Source organism: Armigeres subalbatus, chromosome 2 (assembly GCF_024139115.2).
Source record: "Armigeres subalbatus isolate Guangzhou_Male chromosome 2, GZ_Asu_2, whole genome shotgun sequence".
Taxonomy (NCBI): domain Eukaryota; kingdom Metazoa; phylum Arthropoda; class Insecta; order Diptera; family Culicidae; genus Armigeres; species Armigeres subalbatus.
The window spans coordinates 130,682,379-130,694,472 of NC_085140.1; the positions used below are offsets into that span (position 1 = coordinate 130,682,379).

General features: G+C 45.8%; 1 protein-coding gene across 2 annotated transcripts in view; it reads right to left on the reverse strand.

The window, feature by feature from the left end:
- Positions 1-12,094, reverse strand: part of LOC134210848 (uncharacterized) — a 331,227-nt gene that overhangs the window by 42,276 nt on the left and 276,857 nt on the right. For both annotated transcript variants that reach the window (XM_062687203.1, XM_062687202.1), the window contains one exon: positions 11,604-11,748. In XM_062687203.1, the coding sequence (XP_062543187.1) occupies positions 11,604-11,748 (145 nt within the window). The remainder of the gene's footprint in view (positions 1-11,603; positions 11,749-12,094) is intronic.

Consider the following 12,094-nt stretch of genomic DNA (forward strand, 5'->3'; position numbering starts at 1 on the left):
CTCCTTCCTCTTCGAACATTCTCCATAACGTCGCAGTCGTTTAGCAAGAGCACTCAACCGCTGTACATGGGTGTCGAGGATCTCAGTTATGTTCGCCTCGGTGAGATCACGGAGTTCTGTGGGTTTCACAATTTCAGCAACATTCCGAACTAGCCTGGTTGATCGATTCCCCTGCTTGTACTGTGTTAATCGACCAACCTTTGACCGCAGTGTGGCGATGCGGGTCTCCAGACGTCGCATCCACGCGGGTTTTCGTGCTTTGGGGCGTGCGTGTCCATCACTCTCACCTTGTGGGCGCGTTCGCAATCCCAACGTTCTTACAACAGCCACTGCAGCCGAATACATGATAAATTGCAGCTCCTCAAGGTTCTCCACGGTTTCCAAGTACTGTGGCAAAATATCCTGGTTAAGGATGCTTACTGTACTCGTCAACCGATAGGAGTACTGCAACTTGGGTATCCGGTGTCGGGACATGGGGTCTGTCCCACGGAACTGTGTAACTGCTGTGCCCATATGATTGTCTAGTTCATCCTTCAATTGCTATCGTAGCAATTCTACTGTCGGTTGTGGAGCGGCTGGTACAATCGAATCGCGACGGTTACTTGCGATTGGTGCATCCAACCCAACAGAACTCCTTATCGACGTATCGCTCGATCTTGCCTCCTCCTCTTCTTCAAGTTTCCTCTGCAATTCCCACTATATGTACTCTACGTCTTCAAGAGTCAGCATATTGTGTGACATAATAGTTTTCTGGCGTGTGTATAACTTGTTCTGGTCAAGCTGGGGTGCAAACCGAGGGACCCTCTCATTGAACATCTCCAGCATCGCCGGTCTGCCGGACATATCCGTCTCCATCCTGGTGCAAACGTAGTAGCAACGGATCACGTACTGATTCATCTCCCTTGTCCACATGATCCGTTGCCGTCGGCGGCCCGCTAACGTGAGTGATTGACGTCGATCAACCACAGCAACATCAGCAGGTGCAGCATTGCCTTGGTGATTTCTTCTGCTGCCGTTTCTGTTTTGCCTTGTCGGCACGGGCTGAGCCCGATGACTAGAGGGTCGCTGTTGCACCTCTCCTTCCTCTAGCCGCTGGCCGCTCGCTCTGTCCCCGTTCCAGGACCAGCTCCAGTAGGGGCTCCCTCCTCGAACAATCGCATGGGTAGTATTGTTCTTGAGCGTAACTCCATATTTGGGTGTGCTTTCATTCCCGGAAGCTACGGGTTCTGTAAAGTTATTTAATTCTTTACAGTGCTAAATAGCTAGGTTCAAGCGCCAGTGCTCGCCCGAGGGTGGTTTTTCATTGGTGCTTAGGAATTGGGCCTTCAGCTCCCACCTACTCGAAATGGTGGTTTTTCATGGACGCCCAGGGTATTTCACCTGAGCTCCCACCTACTTATTATTATTATTATTATTATTATTATTATATTATTATTATTATTATTATTATTATTATTGGCAATACATTTCCACTGGGACATTGCCGCCTCGCTGCTTAGTGTTTATTCAACACTTTCACAGTTATTAACTGCGAGGTTTCTAAGCCATGTTACCCTTTTTTCAGTCGTATATCATACGCCTAACACGATGATACTTTAATGCCCAGGGATGTCGAGACAATTTCCAAACCTAAAATTGCCTAGACCGGTTTGATTCCCGACCCAGCCACCCTTAGCATGGTCTTGCTTTATAGCCGCGCATCTAACGGCCGGATTTGTGCCTGAAAATTCGCCAGTCGACCGTTAAGGAACTGAAATGTTTTTTTTTCGGCTCTGCATCGAGGACGAGAAAGTGTTGCCGGCAAACAAGAACCATCATCAATACTACACTAATGACCACCCCGGCATGAATCCACGCATTGCTGCGAGGATTCCACGACATAAGAGAGTAGGAGCTCCAAGCTGAGCTCGAAAGTTGCGCCCTGAAGCCAGTGGCCGTTCACAAATTCGCTCGTCAAGACAAGGCGAGGAGATATAGCGACCAGCTTTAACTGATCCATATGTAGCACGGCTCTACCACCTGGAAGGATCTGAAGCTTGTTGGCGTTATAAATTACACCGTCGTTGACTGGGAGCGATATCGGCCAGTGCACCGCGACGTCACGCAGTGCACCAACTGATTCAACTTCGGCGAACTCATCCGACTGACGAGTGCGATAAGATGGAGGTGGCCGATCCGAAATTCGCCAACTGTAGTGACAAAAATCGGGCCACTAAAGCAAGCCGAGTTCCTGGAAATCTGGAAAAAGGCTTCCATCAAGACCCTTTTTTTTATTTTTTTTTTTTTTTTTTACAAGGGAGAATGCATTTACACACTAACCCAGTACACGTGCATTGTAGTTGCCAAACTACCACACGGAAGTGTACTGGAGTGTCGGACTCGACCATACCGGTAATACCGACTAAACTCCCTTGGGCTCCACCATCGTTTCCCCCAGGAACTACCTCGCAGTACTACTTCTGGGGGGATGGCAGTACTAAGCGTACTCGCTCATTATCGCTCACACAGGCACTCGTCCCACGCGAGACTGACTTGGGTGCTCGCACACCATTCACTCCATTTGAGTCTTACTTGGATGCTCTCCGGGCGCTCCGCTGCCATGCCTCGAGGTGTCAATAGCGGTAACTGCCTGGGCCTACAGATATTACGCTACGACACTCCTGCCTCAGCACGAGCAGATCAATCACACCACTGCCGAAGCAGACCACACGCTACCCTGCCGAAGCAGGGACACTCCCCATGCACCACATGTGCACAACTGTAGGTGTGTGGGTACAACCCACTGCTACCCTGCCGCCGAAGCAGCTTCTCCAAAGACCATTCGCTCCATGTCACCCTTTTTCGGGTGCTCACTCTAACACTCCGCTGCAATGCCTCGAGGTGTCGATGGGTACCTCGACTCCTACCTCAGCATGTGTAGTCCATACTCAGACTTCTGCTGCGCTTCGAGGTGACAATAGCGGTGACGCGCTATGACACTCCTGCCTCAGCACAACCAGATCACTCACTCCCTGCCGAAGCAGCTCACGCGCTACCCTACCGGAGTAGGGACACTCCCCATGCCAATTGGCACTCCCTGGGCTTGTGCTTTTGAAGCGGCACACAGTCGCTTTGATAGAGTCTGATTACGGCACTTGTGGTTTTTTGGGAGGGATTTTAGCAGAGCCCACTGCTAAATCCCACCACGCCCTAGGCAGTTCTCCCTGACTCGCAGACAGCTGGGGAGGGGTCGTCAAGCCCTTGGACATGGTCCATGCTGTCCCTGCTGTCCCTGCTGCCCCTTCATCAAGACCCTACCGAAGAAGAACCGTGTTCCTGTACTCAAAAAGGTAAACTATCCGGTCATCGCAGCTCCCTGTCGAGCGATTCCAATCCCCAAACCGTTGCAATCGCACAATCGCTTCAAACTCCAACTCCAAACTCTACCCCCCGAGGAGTCCGCTCCGCTGTAAACGCCGGGGCAGCTGGCTCCTATATTAACCGCAAAACTTGTGGCTCGGCTTCTAAGCTCCCAATTCGGCAAAGCGGCTTCTAAATCCCAATTCGACCAGATCTACACTCTGGGCCTCATTGAAAATGGCTTCTAGATTGGGTCTGGCAAACTAGAACGCTTAGTCGCCAATCGTCGAGCTCAGCGATTTCCTTCAGGAAAAGTAGATTGGCGCGACTTTCATCACCGAAACCCACCTGAAGCCCGAGATGAGTGCAACAATTCCGGTTGTTAGGCTAGTGAGGTTCGATCGAAAAAGCTTCAGAGAGGAAGCAGTGAAGTGACAATCGTCTTGCTGAGCAACATCGCCTGCCGCCTGCTACCGGCCTTCAATCTCAAATTCATCGAAGCCGTTGGAGTGGAAGTCACCACCTCCGTCGGAGTCGTCAGGTTCATCGTGGCTTACCGTCCCACACAAGTCAAAGTCTACGAACTACGAAGGGACATAGTCAAGCTCACTTGGCGGCAGGGGCAGTTCATCATCGCCGGAGACCTGAACGCAAAGCACCAATCGTGGGATAACACCGTCTCAAACCGGAATAAAGTCGTCTTGTCAAACGATGAGCTGGAGGGCCATTACACCATCCTGAGCCCTGACAACCCTACCCGGTTGACACGGTCCGGGGCCCATGCAACGCTCGAGATCTTCATCGCCAACATGAACGATCACGTCTCCCAGCCGCACAGAAGGACCAATCTTCAAAAAGACGGTCAAAAATCACTTTTTCAAAATGATCCAATTTGATAACTTGAGTCATAGGTTGTTAGTAGGATACTTGACGATGATGTGAACATAGTTTTAAGTCATTTTATTCGGATGGATCTTACCTTTACAGTCAATACAAGCTGAGCTGAGCATGTTGTCGATTTGTAATTCTATTAAATCTTGTAACATTTATCTTACTGCTTCATTATGTTGGCCACAACGTATACATCGCCCAAGCCTATTATATTTTGCACCATTACAAAGTTTGGCCCTAAAACTAATAAAGCCACGCTTAAATGTTCGTACATTATTTTTGATCGCGCAGAAAGTACTCGGTCTTTATTATGTATAAAATTATTATAGCATTATCTTCTTGCTGTATTCATTGTAAAATTCATAAGGGTACCCATCGGTACACATCAATGAAATTCACACTGAAGCTTCATTTTTTTTGTCAGGAATCCAATCCTGAAGAAATTAGGTTCCGCCACCCTCCGCCCGCACAGTTATTTCGGTTTTACTGACGGTGGTACTTTCGGTCTTGCCAATCAATTTTGATAAGTGCAGCAACGCACAATTTGTTTTCATTTTTCTTTCTACTTCTCATTTGCCCCAATGCAATGGTGTGACATCAGCCTAAAATTCTCTAGGGGTCGTACACTTATCACGTGAGCATTTTTTTCTGCGGTTTTCGACTTCCCATCCCCTCATGTAAGATTTCTTTCATACAAATGTTTTTATTTTATTTAAATGGTGCGTAAAAAAACGACAGCATCTTGAAAGGACGCTTCTTAGCCTCTTGAAAGTTAACTTCGTAGCCTTTTGAACGAAGAATTCCAAGGTTCTTGAAAGGAGGCCTCAAGGGGCTTCTTGAAAGAAGGCTTCCGGCCTTCTTAAAATGAGGCTTCCGAGCCTCTTGAAAGTAGGCTTCCGGGCCTCTTAAAACGAGGCTCCCGGATATCTTTAAAAAAGGCTTCCGGGTATCTTGAGAGCAGACTTCCGAGCCTCTTGAAAGGATGCTTCCGAGTCTCTTGAAAGTAGGCTTCCAAGCTTTTTGTATCTCTCTGAAAAAAGCCTTCATGCCTCTTAAACGGAGGCTTTCGAACCTTTCAGTTCAAAAGCATATTCCCAACATATTATTCAACATTTTGTTTAGATCAGGTAGATTGCATTGAATATTTTTCTTTGCAAGAAAATTGTTGGTTAAGAGCTGCTTTCACTGATGATTGCCAATCGATGTTTCTTCAGACGCCACCGTTACAGAAATGTTCGCCGCCCGTTGCCATAGACGCCATCGTAGCGAAACAGGCAACCGATAGTCCGAATGTTGCGAGAAAATTTCACTTGAGCGCACAACAAACGCGTGCCGTCGGCGTAGGAATAAAATTTACTTCAGCAACTTCGCTGATGATGGGACCGCTCTCTACGACATCTCAAACGAAATGGCTTGCTTGCGCGGGAAAGCAGCCTTCTCGTAATAAATTAGAAGGCAAATAAGTTCCGCCTCTTCGTTAATCGGTATTGGTGCAAATATTGTTTGCAACGGTAATAGTCACCACAGGGGCTGGTTTTTCACGCGCCTGAACTATCTTTTCGAGATTCCTCGGAGAAAGAATCTATCTCATTTGACTGTTACTGATGCCATACATGCGAATCAATTTTTTCAGCGTGTTCCTCCGATACGCGCTCACGATTCTGATACCGACGGAAAATGTCTACCGTCGCCAAGCGAACATGATTTGCACTGTGAAGAAAATCTTTCTCTGCTCAAACTTCTTTTATATAAAATGGTGGTTCTGAAAAGAATCGATTTATTTTTAATAATAAGCCTTCTCAAACAATAAGAGAAACAAAACCAATAGTAGAATCAATCTCTATTAGGAATGCAGTATACGAATTTAATTTGAACGACATGTCACCAAAATCCTTCCACCGAATTTGGTGTTCCAAATCTTCATCACACAAATTACTATACCCCTTTTTCTGCAAGTGTGGTTGTGGACCTGAAAAGAGCCGTTTTGGTGTACCTTTTCTCGCAAGATTCGTATTCAAGATTCAATGCCGTTGGTGATTGGAAATGCGCATCATAGCAAATAAATCGTTTTTTTTTTCAGAACCCAATTTTTAACAAGAGAATATTAAACCGAGACAAATTTTTCTCAAAGTGCTAAACATAATCCCTTAGCGACGAAGAGCCGGTCGCCTACCAAACGTTAAGGTCCCCTACCGTCTTCTCCAAATCAGTGTTTGCCACACCTCGAATGCTAGATTTGGGGTGACTCTCATTGACTTCATGGATCGTTTTGATTGCACAAAACTCCGTCGTCAGTGGAGTGGACGTGACATGTACCTTACTTACTGGCTTTGCACTTACTCTGATGCTGGAAAAGTGGTACCACTTCGTACAATCCTTACGCGGTACCATGCACCACTCGACCTTACTGGGACGATCACAAACGCCGCAATCTCTTTTATCCAAACGATTATCATCGACTACAGTTGCTTCAAAGCTTACATTCGATGACGCCAAAGATACAACCTCTCGTCATCGTGTCGAAAGCTAGATGCATGTTATCTGCAAACCGTATCCGCGATGCATGATGATACAGTGCTGATCCATAATCTTTTTAGTTTATTTTCAACCTATGGATGCGTGTCCGAATCAATTCAACCATATACGGACCTCAACAATTTAGTAATCGATAGTTATCTATAAACAACTACAATAATACAGTGAACTCTCCCTAACTCGATGTTCTGTAACTCGATATTTTCCCTTACTCGATGAAATTCAAAGTCCCTTGAATCTGGCATACTGAGTTCCCTCCGTAAGTCGATATCTCCCTTACTCGATATTCTCTGAGTCGAAGTAATTTTTTAATGTATTTTTACCTCGCTAACTCGATGTTGTCTGTTACATGCACGATATCATACATGCACACAAACAGTTACATGCACGATATCATAAGAAGTTAGAAGTGGGAAGTGATAAGCGAAGAAGTGAGAATGAGAAGTGGGAAGTGAGAAATGAGAAGTTAGAAGTGAGAAATGAGAAGTGAGATGTGAAAAGTGAGAAGTAAGAAGTGATTAGTGGCGATTGAAAAATGAAAAATGAGAAGTTTGAAGTGAGAAATTCGAAGTGAGGAGCAAAAAGTAGTAAGGAAAAAGTTAGAAGTTAGAAGTGAAAAGTGGTAAGTGAGAAATGAGAAATCAGAAGTGAGATATAAGAATGTATAAGTGTGAAGTGAGAAGTGAAAAAAGAAAAATGGGAAGTACGAAGCGAGAAGTGAGATGTATGAAGTGAGAAGTGAGAAATGAATAGAAAGAAGTGAAAAGTTCATAGTGAGCAGTGAGATATTTGAAGAAATTTGAAGAAATTAGAATAAGTGAAAAATGGGAAGTGAGAGGTGAGAAATGAGGAGTGAGAAGTGAAAAGCGTGAAGGGAAAATTTTATGTTAGAAGTAAAAGTAATAAGTGAAAAATGAGAAGTCAGAAGTGAGATATAAGAAGGTATAAGTGAGAAGTCAAAAATGAGAAGTATGGAGTGAGAAGTGAGATGTGTGAAGTGAGAAGTGAGAAATGAATACTGATAAGTGAGAAGTTAAAAGTGAGCAGTGAGAAATTCGAGATAAGAAGTGAGCAGTGGGAAATGAATTTTGGGAAATTAATAATGGGAAGTGAGAAATGAGAAGTAAGAAGTGCGACATTTGTAGTGCGAAGTAGTACTGAAAAGTGAGATGTGCGAAGTGAGAAATGAATAGTGATAAGTGCGAAATGAGAAGTGAATAGTGGGGAGAGGGTGATGAGGAGAGAGAAGTAAGAAGTAATTAATGGGAAATAAGGTGTGACAAGGGAGCAGTAAAAAGGGAAAACTGAGAGCCTAAGAACGAGAAGTGAGAAACGATTTTTTTTGTTTCCTTCTTTTTTATCATCTTCCTTCTTGTGCCTTCTTTCTTCTTTATGTCATATGTCCCTCCACTCACTTCTCACTACTCAACTTCTCACTTCTCACTACCCAATTATCACTCTCATTGCTCATCCCTTGCTTCTGTTTATCTAACTACTCATATTCACCTCACTTCTCATGTCTCACTTCCCACTACTCACATGTTACTGCACAGATCACACTACTTAATCACACTACTTAATACAGATCACACTACTTAATACACACTACTTAATACTCACTTCCGTTTACTCACTTCTCACTACTCTGCACTCATTTCGAACATCTCATTTCTCACTTCCCAGTTCTCGCTGTTCACTATTCACTCTGAACATCTCACTTCTCACTTCGCTTTACAAGGAAACACATTTAAACTATTCGGCAATAAGGCATTCGGCCAAATATAAATGTATTCCGTATCTCGATGCTGCCGATCTGCAAGACAAAGAGAACTTCTACAGTCAACTCAATGCCGTCGTAGATAGAATTCCGAAGGGTGATATCAAGATCTGTTTGGGCGACTTCAATGCAAAGCCGATCTCGCCGACAACTCGAACCATGAGCGCATTATGGGACGCCATGGTCTCGGAGAAACGAGCGAAAACGGAGAGCTGTTCGCAGAATTTTGTGGTAATAACGACATGGTGATCGGGGGATCGCTCTTCCCTCATCGACCGGTTCACAAGGTCACGTGGGTCTCCCGTGACGGCTTTACAGAAAATCAAATCGACTACATTTGCATCACCCGAAAATGAAAACGAAGGCTCCGTTTATGTACGGAATAAACGTAGTGCCGATATCGCGTCTGACCAGCACATCCTCATCGGCGAAATACGCTTACGCATTGCGCGGATTCGTCGGCAGGAAAGAGTTGGACGACGATTCAACACACGCCAACTGGAAGATGCCACGGTGAAACGGTCCTTCGTTGAAGAACTGGAGACGCGTGCTGCAGATATTCCGGAAGGTGGCAGCGTGGAAGACCAATGAATCGCCATTAAGAATGCCTTCATCACCACCAGCGAGAATAATCTGGGCGAACTACGCACCCAGAGAAAACAATGGATCACCGATGAGACCTGGAGAAAGATAGAGGAGCGAAGAGAAGCCAAAGCCGCGATAGAGCGATCGAAAACCAGAGGAGCCAAAGTCTTAGCCCGTCAACGATACGCGGCTCTTGAGAAGGAAGTAAAACGCTCATGTCGACGGGACAAGCGAGCGTGGGCAGACTCTCTGGCCGACGAAGGAGAGAGAGCCGCCGTAACCGGGGACATTCGCCTCCTCTACGATATCTCACGACGCATAAGCGGGGCGAAGATGAATGCAACGATGCCTGTGAAAGACGCGAATGATCAGTTACTGACCGACCCAACTGACCAGCTGAAACGCAACTGACCAGCAGCACTTCGAACAAATTTTTCAAGTGCCAGCCAGGCCATCACCACCTCGGCATGATCTGGTTCGAGCACTTCGAACAAATTTTTCAAGTGCCAGCCAGGCCATCACCACCTCGGCATGATCTGCCCAGGATCCGACGTATAACACGCGTCAATACCGAAGCTCCATCACTGCTAGAGATTCAAACAGCCATCCAAAGCATGAAATCGAATAAAGCCCCAGGGGTCGATCGCATATCAGCCGAGATGCTCAAAGCTGACCCCATGACATCCGCTCAACTACTGCATCGTTTATTTCGTAATATCTGGGACACCGCAACTTTCCCGGTCGACTGGATGCAAGGTATCTTAGTGAAGGTGCCCAAAAAGAGTGACCTGACTGTATGCGATAACTGGCGAGGCATTATGTTGCTGTGAACCGTTCTCAAAGTTCTGTGCAAAAATTATCCTAGCCCGGATTCAGGAGAATATCGATGCGACTCTCTGGCGGCAGCAGGCCGGATTCCGTGCCGGAAGATCCTGTGTGGACCATATTGTCACGCTCCGTATGATTCTGGAGCAGGTCAACGAATTCCAAGAGTCCCTTTACTTGGTATTCATTGACTACGAAAAAGCTTTCGACCGTCTCAATCACGAGAATATGTGGGGCGCCCTGAGACGCAAGGGAGTTCCTGAGAAAATCATCGGCCTTATCGAGGCACAGTGCGAGGCCTTCTCGTGTAGAGTGCTGCACAATGGGGTCTTGTCCGACCCTTACCGAGTCGTGGCTGGTGTGAGGCAAGGATGTATTCTATCACCGTTACTGTTCCTCATCGTAATCGACGAGATTCTGGTAGATGCGATTGACCGTGAACCAAACCGCGGGCTGTTATGGCAGCCTATAACCATGGAGAACCTAAATGACTTCGAATTGGCGGATGATGTTGCACTCCTCGCGCAACGGCGCTCTGATATGCAGAGTAAGCTCAACGACCTTGCCGAGCGCTCCTCTTCGGCAGGTTTAGTCATCAACGTCAACAAAACCAAATCGTTGGATGTAAACACGGTGAATCCATCCAGTTTCACAGTAGCCGGGCAACCAGTGGAGAATGTTGAAAGCTTCCAATATCTTGGTAGCCAAATGGCGTCAGACAGCGGTACCAAGATCGACATAGGCGCACGGATCAAGAAAGCAAGGGCTGCCTTTGCGAGTTTAAGAAATATATGGAAAAACAGGCAGATAAGTGAACGCACCAAAATACTAATTTTCAACTCTAACGTGAAATCTGTGCTGTTATACGCTAGTGAAACATGGTGTGTATCAGTGGAGAACACTCAACGGCTGCAGGTGTTCATTAACAGATGCCTGCGGTATATAATTCGGGCCTGGTGGCCTCACAACTGGATCTCAAACAACGAGCTCCATCGTCGTTGTCACCAGAGGCCGATAGCAACAGAAATTCGGGATCGGAAGTGGGGCTGGGTAGGCCACACTCTACGTAGAGGCGGTAACGAAATCTGTAAACAAGCATTAGACTGGAACCCAGCAGGACATCGCAGCAGAGGCAGACCCAGAGGCTCATGGCGGCGAAGCCTCAATAAAGAAATAAAAGAAGTCGACCGAAATCTAACCTGGCAACAGGTTAAAGCGATAGCCGGGCAACGCTCAGGATGGAGATCTTTCAAGTCGGCTCTTTGCACCACCGGAGGTGTACAGGATCCATAAGTAAGTAATAAAAAAATTGTTTAATTTGTAAAAATCCTGCCTCCTACAATTCTCTAGGCATAATTCGCAATTCATCCTAAGTGACAAATTTCACAATTACATTTCACTGTATTGACAATTTTTTTTACCATAGCCCAATGGGCCTACATTGTATATTGTATAGCACCCGAGGGTTACCCATCGTCTAGAACATCAAATTTGTTAAAGGAAAAAAATTAAATTACAGTGAAAATTATTTCTCAAACTTAGTGCAAAGAATTATTAATATTATCTCCAAATAAATGTTCAAAGAAATATATTTTGCACAACATTTTACCTCTTCACATAAATTCTACTCCATCCTACTGGCAATACTCACCATCGGTAGTTGGCTGCTCGCACAGCCACACCCGGCAACAATGATCCGGAAGCTCCACCAGTCTGGCCCCGAAGCAGATCGCAGTGTCGTTGGGCGGAGGCAAATTCTCGTGCGGGCAAAGGGTCGAACATGCATGCCTTCCGTTCTGAAAAGGGTTTGACACCCGAAAGTGAGAGAAACATAGATTAACATACAGAAAGGGTATAGCATTTCCGGCAAATAAAATCCTAAACTAGGTGATTTGCCGTGATGGGGAAAAACGCTGTAAAAATGAAAAACGATTCGAAGGCAGCTTCTACACATATATTTGTTGCCGGTAAATTATAATCAGATTCAGTTGAATCACCTGCTGCCACGGTATGAAAATAATTTCCACTTGTTTAGAACGATATCACGTAAACGATAATACGTAAACGTCGCATTGTTAATTAACAAAGTTGGAATTGAATCGTCTACATTCGACGATAAAACCGCAGATGAAGCTTACGTAA